Genomic DNA, 27,788 nt, shown 5'->3' with positions numbered 1-27,788 from the left:
CTTTGTTCCAACCCAATTCATCATTTCATCATTTTCAAATGATTCATCATCATTTTTAGCTCCTTGAGTGAGTCTGCAACAGTTTGTTACAGCCTAACCTCTTGTTCTGTAACAGTGGGCTCACGAAGAAGTCTGTGTGGAAACGTTTATTTTTGTTGTGTCTCTTAATGCATGATTATTCTTTATTGATTAGTTACTATGTACGTCTGCAACCTGGTTGTGAAAAGTAGCACTGTATTGCAAGGGGCATAGAGCTGTGCATATCTGTGACAGCTTTGGCATTGAATCTTTCTAGGATTTAATCTCTACAGGATGACAGACAATGAGTGTAACAAGCCTTTCTTTTAACTTATATGCATACAACAAACAACTTTACCCACACATTACCTGCTCTCCCGAAATCAGGCTCTTCCAGGTATATTCTGAAGGTTAGGTTTGTGATTTTGGTAAATGTATGCTTTTAAATATCCAAATTTAACGTCATTGTGAAAGCGCAGTAACAATTTTTGCTATTCGTCCTTGAAGGTCTCTTTAAGAGCTTGTCAGTAAGTTTAATTACTATAATATAAATCTTGTATTTGTAATATTGGCAACTTGATTTGTATGAAAGCACTAGGCAGTAAGCCCAAAGGGGGATGTGTTCCATGTCCCTAGTGAATAGCACAAGAAAGAGGGCCCTTACCAACATCAATTGGCAGCTTGTCTCAGCCAGCTCCCCCCTTGCTTCATGTCTGGAATTGTTGCCTTATTAATGTGTTGAAAGCCTGAAATACCAAGGAATACAATCTCATTCACGTGGATGGAAATGTGTCAAGGGCAGCACTTTGTTTTTAGCCTTGTTTAATATTCCTGACTGGGATTTTAATATTGAAGCCTCTTGACTCCTATAGAAGTTACAGGAGTAAACTGCATTAGGAGTCCTCTGTAAACGCTTTAAAACTCCCTGTGAAACATTCATGAGAGTTTCTAAATGATTAAGAACATTAAATGAGACGAGGCTTGTAAGGGCTCTGGTCTGAATTCAAAAACACATCAAGGCAGTTGTAAGTGGATAAATATCACAAAATATGAACTTACCACAGACACAAAATTAAATTAATTTACTTCACTTCTACATTCTGTGTTAGCAATCATCAGTTAAATGACTAAAATTCAGTAGAGGGAATTGATTTACCTTTAAGAGTAAACTTTTAGCACAGCTTCCTCCTGATCTGAATGGGGGACATCTCACTGACAATGGAGCCTGTTGGAGACCTATTGGAAGTCCCCATTAGCGTCACCACTCACCTAACTGAGAGAACTAACAGCAAGTGAGATATGTCTATTTTAAGTTGCAGGCACAAGCAGGAAGGTGTCTGTTGTGTTAAAAAAGTGTAGAATGTGCGTACAAATAAAATTAGACAACATTGCCACTTAATCCCAGGGAACCGTTGACCTGAATACTTTTGCAGCAGTAAGGTCACTGGAGTAGGAAGGGGTTATTGTGCTCACCACTCTGAAACAATATCACATAGATGACAGATTTACTAGGAAGGCGGTTGAATAGCTGCCCAGTGATGTCATGGGAATGTAACAAAGCTGCTGGCAGCCTAGCCTATACCCCGACATGGGCTTCACTCTTTAAATGTGTTGCAGATGCCAGCTGCACACAGCCAGGGCTGCTCCTCACCAGCTGGGCTGCGGAGGTTGGGGATAGACAGTGTATACGCTATTTTGCCTGCTGCACTATACAGCCCCTACACACACATACACTTCCTTCTTTATAGAGGTAAACTTCACTTCCATGGCATATTTGGCATCGTGTTGCGATCAGCTCAGTTCCAGCTGAAGTCACGTCTTTTTCCCCCCTTAATGTGATTAATGGGTTTTATCCAAATCAGTTTGAGGGGTGCATGTATGAAGTCTCCCCTTTTAATTAGAGGGCTTCCTTTTATGTCTAGAAGGCTATTTAATACAATTTGACACTGGTTTAATCTTTCTGCAGAGTACTATTATGTTCCATTGGCCTTTTTGATGACATGGTAATTTTTGTGTCTCTAAGTGCCACAAGTTTAACTTGTCTATTTTAGTAACTTTTTAGAATTAGGGTCGATTTTCTTGGAGAGAAAAATATAGACATTCTTTTACTTGCTTTTTATGAAACTGGCAGAGCTCTTGCTTATCCATCTTATTCAATATGAGATCTTTTTAAGCAAACTTTCACACTTCAAACATTCAGCCCCAGTCAAAGCATACATTTCTCCTGTATGGTCTTTCTTATGGAGGTGACAGGGTCTTTTGCCAGAAAAAATGAGAGGGATTCATTTTATAGTAGTGTAGTTTAAAAAGCTAGTAAATAAGAAGACTCGTTTTTGACATGCTGTACCAGACAGCTCATATTTATATCTAATCTGATGATGTGAGATGTAGAAAGCAAGTTATTTCAGTTAGGATATTATTGATCAGTGATGGGCTTTACCGGGAAAAGATTTTGGTTAAGTGACTAAAATAACAGGTACCCTGTTTTGCAATGTTTTAAATGTCAGGTATTCCTGAAACTACATTTAATGTAAGGATACAGTTGTATTTTTCAGATGGGACAATGTGATCATTAATTTCACTAATGTATTTACTGTATATACTGAGTACTTTGAACAATGTGATTAGCCACATTAAAGTACTAAGTATATAAATACATTAGTGAAATTACATACACAGTGAAGTGAGTTGAATTATTATATTATAAATATTTTTGACTAATTTCTGTAGTTTAGTAAAGGCTTAAAACTATAATTCTTGTGGTTAATGTTGTCTAGATTATGTAGACATATTTTTTTTTCTTGACTACGTAGAAGTGTTAATTGTGTGATTGTTGGATCTTCTTTGTCCTTAAATGTGTCCGAGTGTTTAGGGGACAATGATGTTTTTTGAGAAAAAGGATGTTTTTTAAAGGAAGGTCAAAAGAAGGCCTTGTACTCAAGAATGTCTTGTGCTGTTCAAGACAATATTGTCCTGGTGTGTTCCTGCGCAATTGTGAAAAGGAAATTAAGCCCCTTTTTCATGAGCCATGTTTTTTTCAAGGTGTGAAGGTCTAGCACTCAATATTTTAGCAGCAAGTGGGTGTTTAAAGCTTGTTGGGTCCTCCTACACTGTGTGGCACATTGTTCTGTGGAGCTGTGAACAAAGCTCTGTGTTTCCACCTCCTGACCTCTCCGGAGCTGTTTGCTGACTCGTTGGCCCCCCTGCTTGTCTAATTGTCCTGAATGTAAAGTAAAGGGAGCGCTCCCTCCCTGCTTTACAACACACTGTTTTGCCTTCCTTTTTCATCTTCTTAGTACATCTTCCCACAGCCCCCTCCCCCCTGCCTCTCTCAAAACCACTCACACAAGCACAAAGTCACTTTAAAGGGACTTGTCTCTTGCACTTCAAACAAAAGTTCTCCTGCTTTTGATAATTGGGTAAATTGGTTCATGGCCTTAGGCTAGGAAGTCAAACTGTTTAATGTGTGCGATAGAGGCGTCTGAGTTGGGAGGGGGGGTGATGGGGGGTGTGGACCCTTGTGTTCATTAAAGGAGAAGAAGCCTTTTGATAAAGCTCTGAAGCCCCAGGGAGCATTTGTTGGAAGTACAGCTATTCCATTCTTCCATTCTTGACCCCTTCCCAATAAGAGCTAAAGCTAGGGAGTCTCCTGTCAGGAGTAATTATGTTTTATCTGTTAGTATCTTCCCACTGGGGTGATGCAACCCCAGGCAGTATCAAGGCTCTCCTATACTGTGGTGTGAGGTCTTGAATTTTAAAGCCACTTCAACTCTGTTTACATGGAGGTTAAGTGCTTTGACCCCAGGATGCAAAATGACAGACCACTTGAGACATCATTCCTTGCAGAAACTCCCTTTGGTTCACTAAAATTTGAACATGTGCGTAAACAATTTAACCCAGTGCTTGAACATTTTATTTTCTGCTTAATAACTAAAGGCCGTATTTTCTAATCCAGCTTGCACCCTCTTTCTTTTTTTCCCCAATGCTTTTTGGAGTAAAACTCTTTAGATATGTCACTTTTGGGGGAAAAAGAAAACTGTTTACACAGATACCTTAGCCCACTCTCAACCAGTCATAACTCAGACAAAAGACCCAATGAGTCAGAGGAGTCTTTCGACAACGGAGGTCTTCAGCCAGAGACACGTGAAACCCAGGTCCTGTCATCACTGAGAAAATTAAAGATGCCTTGTCCTTCTTTGTTTAAGGAGCGCTGACCTCAGTGTGTCTGAATTAGTCCCAGAACAAATGGTTCCCATCCTGGTATCCTTTAGAGATGTGTCTTTTGTCACGTTGTTGTGTGAGGATAGTGTCAGAAGTTAAGGAACCTCTGTGGTGTGTTGCTGTGGTATATAACAGGTCATGTTAAAATATGTATATGCTGAGAGGCGTTAAAATGCAGCAAATGCTATTGGTTCCAATACATATTGGCTGTGTTTTTAATGCCTTTTAGTATATATTTAGGTAGAAAACTTTAGAGACTAGTTTGCTTTCTCTTCCTTTTGTCTTATTACTTAATAAGGTATGTAATTTGTCTTGACAGTGGAACCTACACCGGTCAATCCCTGTTATAAGGGAACTCATGAATGCGACACCAGTGCCCAGTGCCTACCGGGTGAGGGGACTCAGTACCAGTGCCAGTGTGCCACCGGATACAGAGGAGATGGACGCAACTGCTTCGGTATATAGATTTGTTCGTTGACTGCAAGTGTGACACTTCATGTAGTTATCTGGATTCAGCTTGACGTGATAAACCGATAATGTGAGCTGCTTACGTTGAAAGTTTGCATGCATGAGCTAAACAGACCTTTGCAGACAAAAAGTGAAATATTTATCTTGTCTAAAACGCAGTCCTTGAGTCTGTTAGACATCAAAAACAAAATCTGCTGGATTGCTTTCAACATCTGGCTTCCTCTTCATTCTCATGAAAACATGAGAGTACAACTTACACATGTAAGGAATCAAGTGATATAGAGCATCAGGTTATTCTGAATTACATTATAGCTGAAGTGAATCATGTCTTTTCTTGGGTTTGGTTGTCTGGGTATTGGCTCAGTTTTTTTCTGCTGATAAATTCTCCGAGCTGCTTAGTCATTTTATGTTTCATAAGCACACTGAACTTAATCTGTGTCAAAATACATCGTTCTTTCTTTTGCATCTTGGACTAATAGTCAATAAAAGCAATGGAGTATTTTAACACCTCTTTGAGGAAGATAAAATCTTTGGTTACCAATGTAAACCAAAGGGGTCAGAGGTAAAATACTTCTCTTCAAAATTAGTTACTTCAAAAATACTTGCATTTAAAACCTGATAGTCTTCTGAAAGGAGACATTGTTTTGTATCCTGAGAGAAAGTGATCTTATTTTAAAACTCATGTTTTTTGTGTGGGAAATGATGGAGGATGGGGGGTGTTTTTGAATTTTTAAGAAAGCCAGTGTGGTCTGGTATTGGGACTAAGGCTAAGGACAAAACCACTTATAAGTAACATGCTAGAAGCTGTGAAAGCTTCACTCTCAGGTGAGAGGACACCTGTGGTTGCTGTTTCTGAAGAAAGATGATCTTAGAGGTTTAGCACCTCATTTCTAGAGTCTCTATTTCCAATCAGTTCTTACCTTCTATAAAGCTGATCCTCACCCACTGTCTTTCACCTTCAACCAGGCTTGTAATTGGACCAGCTGCTCATTCACAACCCAGCCTGCTGAGAAATCTGGAACTGATTTGCTGATTTCCAAAACTATTACCAGGGCTTGACACTGTGTAATTTCATCACCTGCTCAGGGCCTGGGGCAGGTTCCCAGGGGTATCAGACTCACTTACTACAGCAAACAGAGCCAGTGTCCCTGTGCAGAATGTGCAGAATCATTTTCTATTAGCATTGTCACCCAAAGATATGCAGTCCATGCTTTAATTTTTTATTATTGGATAGAAATACAGACATTTGACCAAGCTGAAAATGATTAATTTCCCTCACGTTTTGAATTCCCTCACTGTTTTGGGAATTTCTTTTGCTGTATTGAGTGTGTGAATTCTTCAGCCCCTCTTCTGAGGCCTAACTTGCCGTGCCCTAACCAGACCGTCCTTCTCTCTCTCTTTCCTGTGGCAGATATTGACGAGTGCGCAGAAGGCCTCAGTAGCTGTGGCGCCCACTCTGTGTGCATCAATCTGCAGGGAAGCCACCGCTGTGAGTGCCAGAATGGTTATGAGTTTGGGTTCGACAAACGCACCTGCATTGGTAAGGACACAAAGCGACCGAAATGCACGTCTAATCACCTCCGCCACAAACTAGACCATGAAAAGCCCCAATCGCAGAGGGTCTTAGCATTTAGAGAGTTGCTGCTGTGACACAAACACTAGTATGGTAGCCTGTATAGCTTGGTACCTCACTTCATGATAATGAGCATTTTATGATAGTCTGTAAAATGCCTACTATTGTGAAGTTTTTTTGAGGAATGTTGAAAATGTGTGCCACATGATTTCCAATATTAATATACTGACCTCTTCCTACTTTGCACATATTTGAATAATATTGTTAATGCCTAAGAACAGAAAAGGCCTGCACAGTGCAGATATATTCCTGTACTACACTTATGTGTGTTCCAAACAGCCTCCCATACATACACCAGAGTATACTGGATTGGGGCTGGGCGTGCTTTTGTTAGGGTGTGACTGATATGACCCGCATTTGACCTGAAGGATCAACAGAAAGGACTAATGAAACACAGGGATTGTTTTATCAGAAATTGAGATAATTCAGTAAGGTCTTGAGAAGCATTTTTCTTAATGTTTGTAATGTGGTCACTGATTCATTTCAGCATGACTGAAGCTGACTGTTACACCAAGCACTATAGTGCCTTGATATACCTTGAATTATTAACAAACGTAATAGTCAGTTTCCAAAAGCTGGAAAAAAAATGTTTCAGATAAATTATTAATTGTGGTTCCACACAGTTTACGTCTGGGATGAAAGTTTCTCAGTATTTCCCAACGGTCTAGTTTTGTTAAATTGAATTTACCAGAGATGTTAGGTCTTCCTCTTCACAGCCTGTAAAACAATGGCTCGAATGTCTGCAGAAGGAAAATGTGTGTGGGAGAGAGAGTGGGCACTGGGTGAAATGGAGAGGTCAGACCAGCACTGTGTGACACTGGGCAAGAAAAGAGCCTGAAGTTTAACTCTTTTCTTCTTTTTGCAGAAGAGCCCTGTGTGATTAGTTTAAGTGTATTTAACCTAGCTGTCTAAGTGGTTAGTGATAGTGGGACATTTTTTACACGTAAACATTCTCCTTGTCCAGCTTCAGAGTTTCCTACAGGTTAACCCAGATCATTTTTCTTCTGTCACAGACATTGATGAGTGCAGGACTCAGCGGTGTCACCCCCATGCCATATGCTATAACACACTGGGCTCCTATGACTGCCAGTGTCTCTCGGGGTACGAGGGAGACGGGTTCCAGTGCGTACTGCATCCTGGTAAGGTTTTTGGACGACACTGCTTATTTCACTGCCTCAGAGTGGGCGATGTATTTCTTTTTGAGTAAGCCCAGGATTTATTAGTTTAGTCCTTGAAATGAACAAGACCAGCAGGACAGCCTGGCAAAATGGCAACTATATAGTCATTGTCTACAGCTAGAGAGTCTGTCTTGGAAACATGGTGTAACAGGTCCACATCCCAGCTGAGGGAATGCGAGATGTGAGCTCAATTAACCATTTGTTAGCTGACATTTAAACTGCACATTTTGAGCTCATGGCTGAATTTCCTAGTACACATTAATGAAAAGCTTCCTTCATTAATACCAGGGTTTCCCAATCCTGGTTCAGGGGAAATGCACACCTGCTGGGTTTAGTTCTCCCTGTTATCCATGTCAGTGCCTTTGAGCGCTTTGAAATCACTGAACAGGATGTTGATGCTCTGCCGTATGATTTTGTAAGGAACTCAGATCTCAGCTCAATTAAATAATTGAATTAAATAAGATGAGTTCATTAAATAATTGAACACTTTCATAGACCCGATAATAGGTTTAATTTGATTTAAGATCTCCAATCTTTGAGGGGGAAAATAAACTTGCACAGATTCCAACCAGGCAACGTGTTGGTTTAGTTAAGGATCCATTAAGTAAACCTGTCACCTGCAGTGAAAACCAGTAGGTGTGTTGATTCCCAGAACCTAGGATTGGGAATCCCTGACTTAATGCTCTAGGAATTCAAGTAAGAGATTTTTTTTTCTCAGATCTTTTGTTTGTAAAATAAATCAGTTGATACATTTTCTGAGATTTTCTCTTTTTACCTCAGAGAAGACACAAAACATTTTCAAACACCTGACATGCAAGTACTTTGGCAGCTAGTTCCTCCACAGTATAATGATTTTCATCCGGGTGGCAGTGGAGTCGTGTTGTTTCGCTGATGCCCCCCCACCCTGTCTCCCCACAGTGCGCCCCAAGACGCAGTGCGAGCAGCACAGGGACGGGCTGCAGGGAGGACTCGGGCCCCGGGGACACCGGCCCTCCGTGGGGACTTTTGTGCCCCAGTGTGACGAGGAGGGCAACTACCGGCCCCTGCAGTGCCACGGCTCCACGGGACACTGCTGGTGTGTGGACAGCAGCGGCCAGGAGCGGGTGGGGACGCGGACTCCGCCGGGCACACCTCCCGTCGACTGTATGACCGGTAAGAACACCCCGAGGCCGTTCCTGCTCCTCTGAGCCAGTGTGTAATGTGAGGAATTCCCATGCCTGGGTAATGTGCTCCCATCACTCAACACTTGTTGTCTGAAGAAGCTTTGAATGCACAAGCAGCTTGTCAGATTGTCCCCTGTTATAGCCTCCTCCTCCTCTGGTCTGAAAGAAGAGTGTTTATCCCCGTCAGTGCCTTTGAGGGCTTTGAAATCACCGAACAGGATGTTGATGCTCTGCTGTATGATTTTGTAAGGAACTCAGATCTCAATATAAAAGAGCTTCACGTGCTTTCCACGCTAACTTAATGATACGATGAACTGTGATGGTTTTTGCACACATTAAACCACAGCAGATCTGTCATGACGAGACGCAAGTGGCAGTGAAATTAAGCCCTTTAGCTCTTCCTCTCTTGCTTAGGCGTAAATGTCTTTAGTTATCAGCCATTAAGTTGTGGAGGACAATCGTTTCATCTTGACTGACAAAGCCCCCTGTTGGACATAAAGAGTACTGACAACCCTGGAAATTCTGAAAAGTGGATTACTTCAGTGTACTTCAGCTTTTTAGTTCTTCTTATTGTTTGACTTTTGGTTTCAAGCTTAATAATCTATAACTGCATTTGTTCTCTCTGACTTTGTCTGGAAAAGGTTATTTGTCTGGAACAGACTGCAACTCCCTGATTAAATGAAATGTTCCATTTCCATAGCTGCCATGTGATATTTTAATTGGATTGAATTTCATTTTTAAAATCAATTCCAAAAAAACAATCTTATTTGACATTGAACTGAGACTGAAGAAAATAAAGAAACAGCATCCATTTATATAAACATTCCAATCCAAAGCAAAATATAGAATTGATTCTCTTGAACTTCTACAGTATGTACTTTATAGGGTTTCTTAGCTTTGATCTGTGGCATATTTACAAGAAGCAAAATAGGTAGATCACCCACTGAAAATCAGGCTCCGACGTCTGAACTATTATTATATTTATTTAAAAAAATAAAGATGGTTATAAGAATCCTGTTGGTTGAAGCAAGGATTTATAAATTGAACCTCACATTGTGCTTCATAGAAAACAAGTATAGACCTCTTACAGTATGTGTTGGTGATGTTAAGTGGTGTCTATGGACCAGTAGGTGCCTTCGGCCTTCTGATGAGAACTACTTGATCATAAAAGATCCCATGACATCGCTAGTCAGTGAGGATTTCTCTCTTCTCTCGTCTGCTCTGTGGTGTAGTGGGACTGCTGTCCCTCACTCATGTGGGTGCTGCACTTCAGCAGCAGATAAAGTGGATCCCCTTCTATATGTTAAGTGTTTTGGGATTCTTTGGGTTGAAAAGTGCGATATAAATGCGGGGAATTGATGTTATTAATGTGTATTTTGTGCCCTTGTTTTGTTTATTGCTTTATGTGGTTTTGCTCCTCAATGAGTAATAAAGGAGTGCTGTACTCAACATTTCAAACTTTAAGAGGAGACTTTTGTCTCCAAAGGGGAACAATTTATTTATTTTTATCTTTGTTCAACCAGAAATTGGAAGCTCAGTTTTGCCAGGGTTATGCCGTAAAGCATAACTACTCAATGTGCTCCTGTGGTCATACTGTAGTGTACTGATCAGAGCAGTGGGCAAAAACGAATCTTGTTATATTAGTACCATCGGTTCGTGTTTTGTCTCCGTCATGTCTTGTTCAGTGGGAAGTGGTTAAAGGGGTGAGGTGGGGAGATTGTGTCGGTCAGTTCAATTTGGACTGGCAGGTCAGCTGAAAGAGTGGCTGGTCAGTTCTGCTGCGGTGTGACCCGCCTGTTACCCTGTGTGTCCCACAGCGACCTCCGAGCGCCCTAGGACACAGTGTGAGCAGCACAGGGACGGTTTGCTCAGCTCCCTCGCTACCACGCCCATCAGGGGCGCCTTTGTGCCCCAGTGCGACGAGCGGGGCAGTTACCGGCCCCTGCAGTGCCACAGCTCTACGGAATACTGCTGGTGTGTGGACAGCAATGGGCAGGAGAGAGCCGGGACGAGGACTCCCCCAGGCACAGCACTCCCTGACTGTGACCTGCCAGGTACAAACGAGCTTGCAATGAAATGAGGACAGAGGGGCTGGGAAAGAAGTTTAGGTGTCAACATTTTATATAGAGCAGCTCTGAGGGAGCATCTCGTGTGCATTTATGTGCATTCAGTTACTTAACACAGACTTCCTGGAAATATGTTAATATGAGATTTTTCTCTTGGAAGATTTATGAACATAAATCAATTATATTCCAATGTAAAATAAGAACATATTATGATTGTACAGGAGCAGATAAAGGTTTCTTTCATGCTGAAAAGAAAGAGACACGGCTGTGGAGCCTTCTTTAGCTGTGACCCAGCTGCCTACTTGAACTTATGGTTGTACAGACTATTATATAAAGGAAAAAATAACTAAAGGTTTAAAATAACTAATACCAAATGTTATATTACACTTAAGTACAAATAGTAAATGCTTATCAGCATTGGTGATTATCATTTAACAAAACTAGGTGTAGGAAATAAAAAGGGTGACAATGTACATTAGCAGCTTCCTGATTAAACATTTTATTTACAGCCGAACATTTACACAAGATAGTTCACATTTTTCATCACTCTTAAATTATGTTGTTTCTTTTGAGTTGTTCCACTTGTTATGTTTTTAGATAAGGTTGGACGAACATCAGTTGTAGTTGAAGTAATAATACAGTAGGAGAGCTTGACTCTAATAAGCAGTTACTGACGGATTCTTCACAATTCTTCCTTTGCTTGAAGAGCCTAGTGCTTACAACAAAGACCAAGGTGTGCTCTGCCAGACAGTTTGTCAACAAGCTTTGAAATGTCAAACGTTAACCTTGATTTATTTTTTTTACTGAATCCTTTGTAAGGGGGTTGAAAATGTTGACCTCGCCTCTCACATCCCATTTTGTCCTCGGTCTTCACTCATTATTTGGTATTATTGCCATTTCTGGAGTTTTGTTATAACAGTACAGTTTTCCAGTTTGATATGGAGCACATTGGTTTGAATAGTGAGATGTTACTTCTTTATACATTGTTTAACTTGTTTCAAGTAAATGTTTCCCTACAAAACTGTATTTCTGTACATGATGGTTCTGATTGGCTAGAATACAGTAGAACGCCTACGCATGCTGACGCAGCTACCCACTAGAATACAGTAGGCTGCCTATTCCATCTTTAGAGAAGGGCATCTCTTTTTCAGCAGCAGAATTGTATGGGATTTGTGATGGATCATAATTTCATTAATCAATACAAAAGGTAGTTTGTTAATGGAAAGAATGGTCATGTATCATTTTTTTAAGAAGCAGAGCACTGTATTATCAAGGCTGGATTATTTGCAAGAAAATAAATTGAGGGAAGGGAGATTTTGAAAACGTCTTTATACACAGATGGGCTTAATGTAGAAGGATACTAACAAAACATTTAAAAAAGGGATTACTGTGTTTTTAAACTGTGGGCCTCGTGAGTTCACAGGCTTTCAAGTGCTTAAAGGTTATTTCAGTCCATAAACAGCTGGGCAGCAAATTAACCTTGTGATCAATCATAAAACAGTATCTGTATATGGATTCCAGTAGAGAAGCAGTGATATTCTTGTTTGCTCATTAAACAAACAATAGACATTCAAAGGCTGTAATCAAGAACTAAACAAAAGATACTGTCTGAGAGGAAGCCTTGAGAAATTGAAAAACCACCTGTTTTTCTAATTCTTATAAAAACATATCCCCTGTCTATGTTAATGACGTTCTAATATTTTATGTTCTTAATATGAATATAATGTGATCCCGTCAGATATATCCTGTTTTCAGGAATCTTGAATTTGTATGGCAGCATGACGTGGTGGGGGTCCCTTAGATTATCAGATATATTTTCTGGTGGGGTTTTCAGCAGCTCTGTGTAACATCATATGTTATTCTCGTCTGCAGGCCCCTTACAACGCCCAGAAACCGTGTGCGAGCGCTGGAAAGCCAGCTTGATTGAGCAGTATGGAGGTCAGCCAGCTGCCCACCAATTCCTGCCTCAGTGTGACGAACTGGGCCAGTTTAAACCCCTCCAGTGCTACGGAGAAAATTACTGTTGGTGTGTGGACAAGGATGGCAGAGAAGTGCCAGGAACACGCTCTCAGGACACTGTCAAACCTGCCTGTAAGAAAAAAAAACTTTTACTTTGTAGAATTCACAGCAAGCTGACATACTGTATTCAAGCATATCTTTTTATTTTATAATGGTTACAGAAACGGTGTTGTCCTTTACCAGAATATACACAGGGGACGGGCAATGAATTAGAAGCTTCACTACAGGTATAAATAATAATATGGGGGTCAGTACAAAAGCAGTGCCTTTTGTTTTATGACTCCAATAAGTAGCACTTTTCTTTCATCCCAGTCTTTGTATTAAAAATAATGCATCAGGAAATGTGTAAATCTGAGCTATTCAAAGGAAATGGCCACTTTGAAGAAAAAAAATTAAAACTGAGGAAGACTGAAGAGCTTGAGTCATGCAGGATAGTATACATTCAGCCTCACCGGCTCTTATGATTGTCCAACTTAAATATTGCTGTCTTTTCATTGGCAGGTGTCCCAACAGTGGCCCCTCCCATTGTGAGGCCAACGCCCCGCCCTGATGTGACTCCGCCTCCCAAGGGCACCGCGCTGCTGTATGCCCAGGGCCAGCAGATTGGCACACTGCCACTCAATGGCACAGATATGGACAAGCAGAGGGCCTCTGTGCTGCTGGCACTGCATGTAATGTGTCTCTCTCTGTCCTTCTTTTAAATGTCCATACTTCCTTTATCTGCTTCATCACATGCCAGGTTGGCTATTTCTCTGTAGAAGAGAAGTTAAAGCATTAAATAAAAAACTTGTGACATCTCCTTATTTTAATCCAAAGGTATCTTTTTCCATTTTGGAAAATATTAATTGAAAGAGCAGAAATACTTTTAAGGGCTGCTGGAGTTTCAGTGTTGATTATACCCGTATAAGACCTACACTAATAGAAAAATATTCTGTGAATTTGTTTCTGGGAGAGATAAACAAACCTGAGCCAAATGAGAACTTTGATCCAGCAGCAGCTGCAAATGATGAAGGAATTGCGCAATGGAGGAAGAGGCTCTCGCTGCAGACTAAACGTTGTCGCTTATTTAATTTATAGTTTGGGATTGATGGGTGGGTTAGGGTTTTGATGTGCTGTGAGCTGTAATCACTCTAGGCTAATAGTGGATTGGTAAAGTGACCAGCCTCAAAACTGTTATTTTGCATAACTTATATATTTGTCTGTTCCTTATCAGTTGGTAACAGCACAGCCAGGACCTGGCGATGTTTGTTCACATGTAGATTTTGCTGTTATTCCCAGGGCTCCATTGTAGTTGGGATTGACTACGACTGCAGAGAGAAGAAGGTTTACTGGACAGATTTAGCAGGACGGACGATCAACCGAGCAAGCCTGGAATTAGGAGCCGAGCCAGAGACGGTCATTAACACAGGTAACCCCCCGCCAATCCAAAACTGTTTCCCCTCAGGATACAAACCAGTGCAGTGTGCTGCTCCAGTGTGCAGGGCTGATGTGCTGACAATAACCACGTTGACGTAATACCAGATGTTTAAGAGCGTCACTGTTCCACTTCTGGAATAATTTCTCTATCTCTCCCATCTTGGCAGGGCTCCTCAGTCCCGAGGGCTTGGCCATAGACTCCCAGAGGAGGACAATGTTCTGGGTGGACAGTGGACTTGACAAGATTGAAAAAGCCAGGCTGGATGGTGGGGAGCGGAAAGTTATGTTCGACACAGATCTGGTCAACCCCAGAGCTATTGTAGTGGACTCACTCCACGGGTAGGGACAGCACAGGGGAAAAAAAGACTTCAGTCCTCACCGCTTTTCGAATCGGCATTGTGTTGTCTTAATTGTTTCATAGGAAAATGTTATTCAGTCCTCTTTGGAGTACTAACAAACAGCACGAGCCCAGCAAGTGTTCATGACCGCTTCAGGAAGTTGCTGTCGCTGAGCTTAGGACACCCTGGGCGATTACTGACTCAAAAGCCACAATAATACCTCGTTTTAGGGACACGGATCATTAAAGATGTCACAAAGTGCTGTGTCCGTGAGAGTAGTCCCAAGAGGAAAACAAGGCCCTGGATGTGTTTAAAATGTCACAATCATCTTTAGCTACACCTCCCAACTCTTTCCTATTCTTCCAGCCATGCAAGGCTGCAATCAAATGCAATAGAAAGAGGCAGATTCAACTCTATCCAGTCTATCAGTATTAAACGCTATTCCCTCCGCCTGGCTAGTTTCCTTTCATGTTACTCTTCAAAGAGGCCCTGCTAGTACAGACGTGCTAAATCAGATGGAAGTTTACATTGAAATTGTTTACACAAAGCTCCGAGAGGCAGATGGTATCATCCAAGTTGTCTCTCCTGGACTTCTCTATGAGTAGTTAGAGTGTGGTTTAGAATGAATGAGCAGGAGATGTTTGTGAGGTATATAATCTGCATTCTGACAGGGAGTGCAATACTGGTTTCATTATTACAAAAGACCCACACCCCTTGAGCCTATCAGGAACCCTTAGTGAAGAGACACTACATGAAGAGAGGAATATCGAGGCTTGAAAAGTGAGATGAGGGTGGGGAAGGATTCTTCAGTATTTACCAAGTAATCCAAATGCAAAGGATTTTGTTCCTCTTTTAAATGTGTTCCTCAATGTTTTGACAGGAACATCCTACATATTATATTTTTTTCCTTGTGTTTTAAATAAATGCAAAATATAATTCGATTATATTTTAATCTTATTAAAGCAATTTAATTTATCAATGGCATCTGGAGTTTGGAAAGCAGGCATTTTGAGAAAGAAGTTTTCATATCATCCCAATCTCTGAACATTTGAAAATGCTAATTATATTAATCTGGATGTCCTATTAAAATTACTCAGAACTGAGCGCTGGTCATTTTTTAGATGTCTTCAGATGTGATTATAGCGTTGTGTTCTTTCAGAAACCTTTACTGGACTGACTGGAACCGTGAAGGCCCCAAGATTGAGAGCTGCACTGTAGAGGGACACAACAGGAGGGTGCTTGTGCGCGATGGCATCGGCCTGCCAAATGCCTTGACCTTTGACCCCTTAACCAAACAGCTTTGCTGGGCTGACGCAGGTATGTCCGCATCTGCTAGCACTTGGGTGTTTTTTTTTACTGGAAATGGTCTAACAGAACTGGACCACATCATTCCATTTTCAATGGTTTTGGCATCTTGCACCCAAACTATACCAGTGAACTGTTGTCAACAATGCTCTTTATTTTCTTATTTTGTCTTGTGCCTTAGCAGGATAATATGGACACTAAGATGTGCAGTAATTGAATAAATTAGCAGCTGACAAGCATTCTCAAACTGCATTTCTGCATTCAAACCTGCAACAAAACTATGTCCAGAACTTTAACAACCATGAACAGTAAAATTCTAAATTGCCAATCCTATTTCTTGCAAATGCATATCATGTTTTGGTACTCAGGCAGTTGAAGCCTAATATAATCATATATATATATATGTATACTCTACACTTGTGCATGGAAATCAAAATGGTTTCTAATCAGTACTGGTTGAGAAGTTCTCTGCCTCTGCAGAAGGCTCTCATTCTGAAATGGGTGTCTAATGGTTGACTTCCCTTTGATGAAAAGGCACAAAGCGACTGGAGTGCATAGCCCCCGATGGAACGGAAAGACGTATTATCCACAGCAATCTGAACTATCCGTTCAGCCTGGTGGCTTACTCGAACCACTTCTACTACACAGACTGGAGAAGGTAGGTGGTCTGGCCCTTCTTCTGCAGCACAGATATCAAAACACCTATATTCATTGCCCAGCTGCTCACAGATGAACTGCAGTATAATCATGTATAGTAATTGCATTTATATAGCGCTTTTATCCAAAACCTTTCCATGTAATATTTTAAAGCACAAGAAAGAACTATTGAGTCGATTCATATCTGTAAAAACCTATTGACTGGTAATCAAATGAACTGTTAAATCTCAACAATGCAGCAAGTTCTCCTCTTTGACAGGGGGCCCCCATACAAGTCTGACAAACACACTAGCAACATTTCATCAGTATATTTTTTGTGATGATCTTAGGCTTTACCATCTGCAGTCAAGATCATAACAACAGCCTAGAAGTAAAACAGATCCATTGGTCAATGAGTTCCAGAACTTTTTTCATGTTTTTTGTTCTCCCACGTTCCATTGCATGAAATTTAACATGAAATAAGGGTCTGGCTTGCGTGTAAAATCTCACATCTTCCACATGTTCCTGCAGTCATTGTTAAGACTCAATACAGCATCAGGCAAAGGCATTGTAAACATTTTATCTTTAGATGCATCCCAATAAACAGATTATTTTACTTCAAGAAGTCAATGTCACTGCAAAATCCAATCCTTCCAGCGGTGGAAAACTGATGAATATGATGTTGTGTGAAAGTGGGATGCCAGTGAGTAATCCTTTGTGAAGGTGCTGAGGGTCAGGGTCTCTTCTAATTTGGTTCTGTTCGTCTCCTCAGGGATGGTGTCATTGGCCTGAGCAGAGGCACAAGCCAATTCACAGATACATACCTACCTGATCAGAGGTCTCACCTGTATGGTATTACAGTTGCCTACTCCAGTTGTGTACCAGGTATTGTATCTCCACTGCACTGGTGTTTAACAGAGTGCATCCTAATGCAATTTACATGCAACACCTTTCTCAGACATCCACTAATTATTCCACAAAATCCTGAAACTAAACCATCTGTCTAGTTATAACAGATTGAAACTGAAATTGCCCAAAATGATGTAATCATTACATGAAATGTAATCACGATTCGGTCATTTAATAGATTTTCTATAATGATTTTTTGACCAACTTCAACCACTACTATAACTGTCGTACCAGTGGTTCTAAAGTTTTGTGAACACAATGCAAAAGAAGTGAAGTGATTCATTCCATGCTACATGGAATACAATTAAGACAACCAATCCTAAAAATATTTTGGGGAAAAAAATTTCATAAAGTCCTGATTATTTCATGAATGGTCCACGTAGTAGAAAAGGAAAATGTAATTTAGGATGCAGAAGAAACAACCTGAAGGAAATCCAGGCAAGACAGGCACAGACTTGTTATGTGATATGTCAAATAAGGAGCAATGAAAGGCAAAACAAAGGACAGCTGCAGCCAAAATAACTATTTTAAACAAGAAAAGATCAATGAAATGCAAGAAAAGTGTGCAAAACATGAAAGGAACTAAAGGCATGCAATATAAGGAACAGTCATCCTGAAAATACTGTGTGTGGAACCCATCCTTTGTTTAAAGGTGTAATTTACCGAGAGGTCGCACAAGTACGAACACTATAAATACAATTTACAACAAAAGAACTCAATACATTCCACAAACCTGGTCTACCTTCAAAACTGAAAATTACCATGTAATGCTCATTCCAGCCTGTGGCTCATTTTGAGCACTTATTTAACACCGACAGACTCGGTAATTAACATGTATAGTGTAATGACCCTTTTCTTTTTTTTCCAGGGAGAAAATGATGGACGCAATAGGTGCTATTTGGGCAGGATGGCGTACTGATACGCCAAATACATTCACAAACCTCTTGTAATTTTTTTAAAGTATTGTAAATTTGTTTTATACCTCAGTTTTACTACTGTATTTTGGTGTTTTTTAAAAAGAAAGAAGTGACAGGGTGCTAAAGACCTTCCTCGGTACTCAAGTCTTTGCTCTGTTCTTTGTCATTTCTACACAAGTCCTTTTTTAATAAGTGTACAAACATGCAGTGTATTTTTAACCACACTAAATTTTCCTTTAGAGTTAACTGTGAGGCAAAAATGTGTCAGAACCTTTTACTACAGTGTTAATTTTTCCTTTATCTTTTTGTAAGATGTAATATTTATACCATTAAAGATAAAATTCAGGGCTTGTATATATCCCTCCTTTTATTTAAAAAAGTATCTTTTTGTATCAAGAAACTGAAGAATATAGAAATAGTCAGGTTATTCTTTACTATGCAATCATGTTTAGACAATCTCCACCTTTTGCAAAACAAACAAAAAAAATAGGATCCAGAATCAATATAGGAAATTTGAGGAAAAATAACTGCAACTAATTTGTCACCCAACAGAATTTTTAGCTTTGTACAGTATAGCAGATTGATCTGAAACAAACTCAAATATAACTCAAATGTTTTCATAACACTGTTCCTCATGTCTGTTGCTCAATTACTCCAGTGAACAGGCTTTTCCAACTGAAATTCATTGTGACAGTAGTCGCATATTAGTTTTCTGAAGAAAGTTTTCTGCATTTATATAATCATTTCCTTCCTAAACAACACAATGAAAATATCTTTCTATATACTTTATTAACATTAAACACATTAAATCCTGGATCAGTCATTTTAAAGTTTATTTTCAAATTACCATAGAACTGGCTGATGTTTTGCATACCGTCTTTTAACACCCCATCACCCCAAAAACAAATCTGAGCAGGCCTCATGGAGATGTCAAGATTACAGACTGTCTGAGAGCAGGTGTGTAGAGAAGAGACTGGGTGTGGCAGGCAGGTCATCTGCCCACTTTACCCAGTCTATGGTCAGTCTTCGGGTCAGCGATTATGGCCTGCACCGCCACAATAGCTTCATTGATCCTGGTCTGCAGGTCTCGCAGTTCTTCAATGTGCAGCAGCCGCAGGATCTGAGCTGCCTCGTTTAATGTGGCGTCTGAGCGCAAGACGAAAAAGAAACAAGTTACCCGCTATCCCAGATCCACACATCAAAGTGTCAAGACATGTCTACTTTCCTACACTTGCAGAAGGTGCAAAACAATGTCAAATCAAGTCCAGTTGACATTTCTCAAACAAAACTTCTGATCAAGTCCAAATATCTCGGAGCTGAATAGAAGTTATGGATAAGGAGGAAATCCTTGTTTAAGCAATGAAAGCTGGGGCCATGTCTCAGGAGCATTAAGACATACTGACTGCACAAAGCTGGGATAGGTTATGGGAGTCACAGTCCAGTACACAGTAAAGGACATTATGATTTAAAACAAACAAAATGTAAAAATATGTACAATCAGAATAGAAAGTGACTGTGGTATTTATTTCCCCAAGAGATACACATTTCTAAGATTCCTGAACACTAGCGAAAACTTGGCAAGAGTACAGGCAAGCAACCGTTATTTGAACAAAAGCTTTAATTAAATACTTATAAATGTGATTTTGTCCAAAAATCTGTTTATAGTTTCAAGAATCCATGAAAGTAATAATTCATTATAATGTGATAAACTGCACAATTATGAGAATGAAATGGCTTAGTATGCTCTTATTTTATGGAAGCAGAGAAATTGTTTTTATAGAGAAATATACTGAGAAAATGAAAGATTCTCTCCCCTTTCAGCAACCTGTTCACCAATTCCCAATTCTTCTTTTCATAAACTTCAAATATATAACAATTTCAAGCTACAGAATGAAACTATTACTCATCTGAGTGGTAAAGAGGAAAGAGTGATGATGAAGAAGGCCTTATGTGTTACTTTAGTGTAGCATGAAAACTCATTAGAAGAAAGTGACAAACTACAGCTCACCTCCTGTATCAAAACCAAGGATGTGCTTGTCCAAAGCAACTGGCAAACCCTTACAAGAGAAACACTGATTAAAAACACACACTTCAACAAAACACAAACATTCAAAACAGAAGTACTGTATGCACTATAACTTATCAAAGAAAACTTGCCAAAGAAATACTCAGATTCTTCTTTTTAAAAAAAAAACTGACTTAACCACATTTGTGGAGTTTTAAGAATGTTTGTGAAATAGTTGTTTAAATGTTCCTTTCAGATATCTCTACTTTCTCCTTACCTCTTTTGATTGATTTGCTTTTGCTATGGCTTCCTGGGTTAATCGTTCTTGAACCAGAATCCGAATTGCCTGAAAGCCAAATACCACAGAGGAAAACAAAAACATAAAACTGCCATCAAATTCCACAACACTATCAATTCCTAAAAGGTCAAAATGCTTAAAAAAAGTGATGAGCAAAACAAAATCAAACTTGTATGCATCATAAGTATAGAACTTCACATGTAGTAGGGTATTAAATATATATACATAGTAAGTGCTTCCCATAACACAGCAAACAACCTCCAGCCTTTCATTACTGGCCAGACATCACACAAGTCCCTGTGAGCCTAAGTATTTGCACTTTGTAAAGATAAGCAAAGTTCTGATCAATCTCAATAATGCACAGCTGTAAAAAACATTAAAAGTTAAAGGGAATCATTTAACCTTTAATTAAATAATAAAGTTAAAGGCAAAAGGAGATAATTTTCTACAAATACCTACTTAATGGTGTATTGCATTTTATCCTAATCATAGTAAAACAGCCATTCTTTTCACATTTAGATATTTTATCGCCATTTATGAAATAAAGTTACAATGCCTTCCTTTCAATTCAGATGCAGCTTGTCATTAGCGTTCTTAATAGTTCAAACCCCCAAACCAACAAGCTGTCAGACAGGAAATCAAAACAACATTTTTTTAAAAACTGTTTCACACATTTATAACTAAAATAAATCTTAGTGAATGTTAATCTGCCTAGCTAAATTTTGCAACTGAAATGACAGGACAAAAAAGTGAAAATCCAGATGGAAACTTGCTTTATAGAAGCACCATCTTATAGCACAAAGTGTAGTTTAGTCATCTATACAATATACCCACCTTCAGCATAACTAGGTAGTCATCATGGCGCTGGATTTGGAGAAGATTCGCAAGAGCCATCACGCCCGCTTTGAAATCTGGATTATTAACTTGAGGAAAAAAGCAACAATGGAAAATGAAAGCAATGTATTCCTCATTTAATAAAACGGTCAAGTTGTCAAATTATTTTACTCCTACTGCCCTGGCCTCTTTTTTTTTTAAGCACAGATAAAATAAAAGGTCCTAGAATGAAAAGCAAGCTTTATTTAAGCAGGAGGATTGCCTGTGGCAGATTCTCATTGAAAGCAGTTGCATGTACTGCGGTGCGATCATGACAGACAGCGCCACCATTACCAATTCAGCACTTTCAGAGGACTTTTTATGCCTTTTTTGTTTTTGCTTAACATTGTCATTTTTCAGCACACCCTGAGGAATGCTTCTAAAAATACACACATACAAAAAAAAAAAAAACAGGCCACCGTTCAATTTAAATATAGTAAACTGTCATTCAGATATCAGCTAGAATGAGAGCTTTTTTCAAATGTTAAACAAAAGTACAATGTCCAGTTACCAAAATATTTCCATTAGATAATTCACTTACCATCCTACTACTACCAAACTGAGCAGCGTCTGACCATACATGCATTTCATGTTTAGTGTCTTGGGGAACACCCACAATAAATCCTATTACAACAACCTCCCTCATAGAAATAAAAGAAAACAACTTACTGTCGAGATTTATGAGTGGATCAGATTGCTTCCCTGCATTATTGGCAGCTATTTCTGGTTTACAGTTCCTGTATTTTTCAGCTGTTTGTGAAGAAAAGTTAAATGCCACATGTTAGAAGTGTAAGAAGACCAAAACATCCTTACAAAAACACAATAAATGCACCTCCTTTCTGTTTTCAGTCTAAAACACATTGGTATTAGCAATTCTCTAATTTCAATTGATTTTTATCTATCTGGAATTGGCAATTTCTTTATAACTTGGCTCTCCAATGAAATAACCTATTCTTAAAAGCAATTTAGATCACCGCCGTACTAGCAGTAACAAACGGGGACTCAAAGTTCTTTTTTCACACTGAACTTTCCACTGTCCCTCCAGGAGCATTCTCTGTACTGAGGAGTGATGAAGCTCTCTCACAGCACTGCAAACACACAAGGCAACTGATGAATCAGACGAGGGTGCTGGGAAAGCAGCAGACTCAAGCCCAGCCAACCACAGTGCCCTCTGTGTGGGGAATAAGAGCATTCTGTGCCCAGTGGAATTCTGGGTCACAGATGGATAATGACACTGGGACCACAGGGCTCAGCCTACTTTCCAAACGAGCAGCTTAATTAATTGAGCTAGACTGAAGTCAACTACAAATGTGAGTGCTCATATTTTAGAAAAAAAGTCACATAAAACCTCAGTGTGATTACTAAGGAATTAAAGAATACAAAGAAGAATGTTCATTCCCATCTTGCCAGATGTTCATGTCACACAGTGATCCTATACTCTTCTTTCTCTCCAGGGAGTTTGCCCAAATTGCCACAAAGCCATTTGTTAAGAGGCAACAAACAGAGAGCCCATCTCGATAGGTTTCTCATGTCAAAACAATGAGTCCAGTGCTGCTCTGTATGACACTTAGATCCAATTCCAGATTTGTAACACCGACTGCTAGGTATTTTAACGTACAGACATGCAAAGCTTAAGATGTCAATTCTCTAAATAAATGATCTTTTTTGCTTCGCCAGAGCACTCTTCACACCTGCCACCAAAAGCCTGTGAAACCTGAAACTGCTATGCTATGGCAGTCTTATTGGCTTTACACGTGACCAGGATGTACTTCACAGAAAAAAAAACAATGAGATGAATCACCTACGAACAAACAGACATCCCCACAATGCAAAAAACACTTATGGGGAAATTCCAGGACATGAGAAACAAATGAGTGGGCAGCAGGCCACAGAGGACAAACATGCCAGTCTAAAGCCAACCTGCCAGTCACTTATACTATTCTCAACATAGTCACCTTTCAGAAAATCATTCATCTAGCTCGGCCTGGTAGAAAAGAAAGGGGGACTATTCCACATTCTATGTCACAGGAAACAAGTACAATTTTTCAACACACTTGTAGTTACAGTCTTTTGAGTGTGCAAGCTCCCTGGTAGTGACCTCCAGAGATCAGACCTCTGGAGTCTCAGGTGTGTTCGGGAGCAAACGGGTTATTCTCCCGAGCGGAAAAGCTAATGCCAAAAAGAAATTCTGTCGTTTGTACACTTACTCTATATTTCCCCCAGATAATTACAATTTGCTGGCTATTCAGGCTGAAAATAATTCAAAATGTCACTCTGTTAAAAGTTTCAGAATGTTTTAAGTCACATTTGTATGCACTGTCAATATCTCTTGCAAGAAAGAAAAACCTGATCTTAATCATTTGGGGAGAGGGCTGGATAACTGGTGATGGATAAGCAGAGCTGTTGGATTTAAAGTGGGTTTCAAGTGCATACTTAAAGCAAGACCGCCATCTAGGGGCTTTTAATGGTACTACACCAGTCAAAAGTAGCTTGCTAAATCTACCATTATTTCATCTCAATTTTTACTTTTAAAAATTCAAATGTAACCGAAATCAAATACAGAAATATGCTTCTGTGGCATTACTGGCAGTCCATGGTAGAAAGAGCACTAGATGATTTTAAAGCACTCTCTCCAGGCTTCAGATATGCCTCTCCTCATCATTAAAATTGAGCCCCAAAACCATAAAGCAAATGGCACACGACAATAACACAAAAACCGGAAAGGGGGTGGAAAGTGTTCAAGTCTTAAGAAAAATCACTCAGCAACTCTTTAAGAGATAAATAACTCCAAAACAAAATACAACACTACCAGAAAGCCACTTATTCCTGTGTTTTGCAACCTGGCTCCCATTCTGGATGCAGGGGTACAAGGCAGGACTACACCCTAGGTGGGGCCCCATTCTGCCATCCGCCACACATAGGGGCAACAGTTAACCTAGGCAGCAAGTATCTGGAGCATGGGAGGAGACTGGAGCACCCAGAGAAATCCCATATGGACAGGGAAAACGCTTGGCAGGAGCCCAGGGGCACAGTAGAAACCCAGGACCCAAGTGCTGCGAGACAGAAGTGCCAGTCAACACCGCATCGTGCCACCCTCCCAGATATCTAAAACAAGTACAATCTTTATTAAAAGTAGAGGTGATTTTCACCCGTACCCACTGCACTACATCAGCAAGCTTCCTATAGCATGCCCACTTGACACCGTACCGTTATCTCCATACTCAAACCGCACAGCCAAACCCAGCAGCCAGTCCACGGCCTCTTGTCTCTCTTGAGCCTTAAATGGGCAGCTGACATCTTGAAGGTACTGAAAAACAAAACGGTACTTAAGAAAAAGACTCACAAGAAAGTGATTGCTGCGGACAGCAGCAGTAATATACTCCCACTTACCTGTGACACCAAGATTATTTAACACTGGTAAAGCAAAGTTGAACAGAAATGACTTACCAGTCTAGGTTATGTACAGATTCTGTAGAAGTGGACAGCTGACTGAGTAATGAGCATGTGATCTAAGGGGCTGTGTAAAGTGACATGACAGGTAGATAAACTGATACAGGCCTATCAGAGGGTAGAAACATATTGTGGTCATATCTCATGATATCATAATTGCCTGTTCCTTCATTAGGGATAATCTCAGTCTGTGCTGTTGAGGCTATCAATCTAACATATAACATATAATACAAAACCTCATGGAGAAATGCATCTTTCCGTGCAGGAGGATTTTGCTGAAAAGTAAATGTACTGTAATGTCAAAATACAAAACCTCAACAATGAAGTCCTCTCTCTTTGCTTACCGAAAGAACTTCATATTTGTCATACTGGAAATGGCACTTATCCAGAGCAAAGGTAACCTTAGATTTAGTCTCTCCAGTTGGATTCTCACCTTTTCAAAGTGCTTAGGCCAGTCTGAGCTGTGTATGTTTCTCAGATTGCCCCGGTCTTCAATTTTGTAGTGCCTGATTTTCTGATCTTCCAGCCACACAATAAAATTTCGGAATTCCGTCTCGTCTACAAAAAAAAACAACAAACAAAAGGGGAAAAATACACTTAAATCAATGCCCTTCTGATGAATGAGTGAGCTGATGTCAGAAGGTAGACCACTACCACAAAACTGGGAACTAGACACATCCTTTATAGTGCAGTGACAATGATACAAAGAAGAAAACCACATTACATGTGCAATGCATTACCAGTCTCATTTCATGTTTAGTGCATTTTGTTGTATAGACTCAACACCTGTTCTGTTTCCATTACTGCTAAGATACCGCTTCAGGAAAGACGACCTGTAACATATGATAATGTCTGCAGTTCATGAGCCAGGAAAGCATTTTAAAAACACAACAGTAAAGTACACTCATTAAATGCGTGTTCTCACATAGCACAGATTTAACAGGTAGGAAACGTAAATAACACTCTAAAACTGACTTAAATTGACTTCAATCCGTCTTTCCTGGGGAAAAAAGTATCATTCACATACGTTTTTCACAGCGTAAGTTCTAGGCTCTACAGATGTCCACAGAGACCACTAGTGACTGAACAAGACGTTTTGTTCCCCAGCAGGTATTAAATCAAGATAACACGATGTACAAATCCATATCTCTGCCTATTTTCCCCAACTACTTACCGGTAGGAAACACAATGAACACAAATAATTTAACTCGAGGTGACCCTAATTTGCAGTCATACCAAAATGAACACCACTACCAACAACCCTGCATGGAAACTCGAACATTATCGCCACAAAACGTATTAATGCAACTTTATTTAACGGCAAAGGAATACGTAAACGTTTATTCTATGCTGAAAAGAGAAGAAAGGAAACACGTTTCGGCTGTCATTTAACAGCTACTATGAACTATGAACAGCCTAGTACATAATACTGCATAGAAAGCAGAAAATACATGTGATAATAAAACCACATTACTGATAGGAAACTAAAAGTTCAAGATCTTTAAATATAAAATCAAAAGAATGACTGCCCCATCTATAATTCTTTATTTAGGTAAGATGAATTAGGGGCCTGCATCAAGCTTTCCTTTGGCATGACAGAACACGTCACTCATTTAACCTTACTCCCTTCTCTTTTTAAGTTGTTTTACCTTTGCAGTCAAACCCAGCGGGGTTGTGATAATCCAGAGCTGTAAGCTTTCTTCGAAACATGGTGAGATTTTAAATGCTATTTAACAAACGCATAAATCTGAACATAAACCCATTAAAGCACACACCACACCGTCTTCCAGCGTCTGCACGCTAAGGGTGACTGACACTTCAAACGACCAATAGAAATAGAGAACAGTCCCTCAGTAGCCAATCCCAGACGACGCTTTTATTTCCAAAACAGGAAACGAGGTTAATTGTAGGAGGAATTTGTCAAAGCATTTTTCTTTGCATATGACGTATTTCCTACGTACTCAAAAAAAATGAATCAAGGTTTTTTCATTAATCTATGTTTTGAATGTATAAGGAATATTCAAAATTAAAGCATTATGCTAAACGTCATCTTAACATTTGCCTTTTGCTTTTTAATGAAAAATACATTTTAAAGGTATTTAAATTATTTGAAAAATCTTGTGACTAACACAATAAAAGAGTAATGTAAATGCTTTGGAATGAGTGCTGTTATTTGAAAAAATAATAATTGAGATGCATTATAAATCTGTCTCTTTTCGTGACTGAAAAAGAAAAATATTTTGTACAAAAGCTTTTAAGAATTAATCGTTTCAATCGCATTTCGGATAAAAATACTTCGGATGGTTAGAAACGTGTTACTGATGTGCTGTATTTTGTATGTATATATATTGCACACGGTACAGATGTACATCTTATTGGTTTTTCAAATTAGGAATGACTTTGGAGTTTGGATTTCTCTCAAGTATCACTTGCCATGTGTTTTATAACAACGAGCGCTTAAGAGTTAATGTATATGTACCAGTATACATTATAAGAGGACAGTATATATACATGTATATATCACCTACTGTACACACTGTAGGTGACAAGTTGGAAAGAAACATACAGTATATACATGCTTATAAATGCACATCCCTTAATTTTTAAGGTTTAGGATTTAGGAATACTAAATGGAGTATTACATTCATGTAGAGTAAAATATGATGGTGTTTTTCAAATGATAGTCATAAATGTCCCATTGTACTATTGATTTAACACAGAAGTTTGATTAACATAAGTAATGAAATGCTTTAAAAATATTTTTAGATGTTGTAGGTTAACAACAACAACAACAACAACAGCAACAATATTCTATGGCGTCTTGGTACATTATCCCTGTGCACTGTACAATTAAAAGAAGGAGAGAGGTATACAC

The 27,788-nt window shown here is 39.5% G+C and overlaps 2 protein-coding genes across 2 annotated transcripts in view; one reads left to right on the top strand and one right to left on the bottom strand.

Annotated features, from left to right (window-relative positions):
- Positions 1 to 18,641, top strand: part of nid2a (nidogen 2a (osteonidogen)) — a 36,481-nt gene extending 17,840 nt beyond the window's left edge. The window contains exons 9-21 of the mRNA XM_088648296.1: positions 4,559 to 4,696; positions 6,119 to 6,247; positions 7,354 to 7,479; positions 8,437 to 8,670; positions 10,499 to 10,735; positions 12,620 to 12,838; positions 13,268 to 13,437; positions 14,045 to 14,174; positions 14,350 to 14,521; positions 15,680 to 15,837; positions 16,360 to 16,483; positions 17,234 to 17,346; positions 18,239 to 18,641. Of these exons, the coding sequence (XP_088504422.1) occupies positions 4,559 to 4,696; positions 6,119 to 6,247; positions 7,354 to 7,479; positions 8,437 to 8,670; positions 10,499 to 10,735; positions 12,620 to 12,838; positions 13,268 to 13,437; positions 14,045 to 14,174; positions 14,350 to 14,521; positions 15,680 to 15,837; positions 16,360 to 16,483; positions 17,234 to 17,346; positions 18,239 to 18,249 (1,961 nt within the window). The 3' untranslated portion in view covers positions 18,250 to 18,641. The remainder of the gene's footprint in view (positions 1 to 4,558; positions 4,697 to 6,118; positions 6,248 to 7,353; positions 7,480 to 8,436; positions 8,671 to 10,498; positions 10,736 to 12,619; positions 12,839 to 13,267; positions 13,438 to 14,044; positions 14,175 to 14,349; positions 14,522 to 15,679; positions 15,838 to 16,359; positions 16,484 to 17,233; positions 17,347 to 18,238) is intronic.
- A 462-nt stretch (positions 18,642 to 19,103) lies between these two features.
- rtraf (RNA transcription, translation and transport factor) lies at positions 19,104 to 26,741 on the bottom strand. Its single transcript, XM_088648298.1, has 8 exons — positions 26,563 to 26,741; positions 25,347 to 25,471; positions 24,671 to 24,770; positions 22,133 to 22,213; positions 21,425 to 21,513; positions 20,570 to 20,638; positions 20,296 to 20,344; positions 19,104 to 19,433 (listed from the first exon to the last, which is right to left on the bottom strand). The coding sequence occupies exons 1-8, from the start codon at positions 26,621 to 26,623 to the stop codon at positions 19,279 to 19,281; spliced, it is 729 nt and encodes a 242-aa protein (XP_088504424.1). The 5' UTR covers positions 26,624 to 26,741; the 3' UTR covers positions 19,104 to 19,278.
- Positions 26,742 to 27,788: the final 1,047 nt, after the last annotated feature.

This window comes from Lepisosteus platostomus, chromosome 10, assembly GCF_059453375.1.
Source record: "Lepisosteus platostomus isolate fLepPlt1 chromosome 10, fLepPlt1.hap1, whole genome shotgun sequence".
Taxonomy (NCBI): domain Eukaryota; kingdom Metazoa; phylum Chordata; class Actinopteri; order Semionotiformes; family Lepisosteidae; genus Lepisosteus; species Lepisosteus platostomus.
This window is presented reverse-complemented; position numbering and strand designations above follow the sequence as displayed.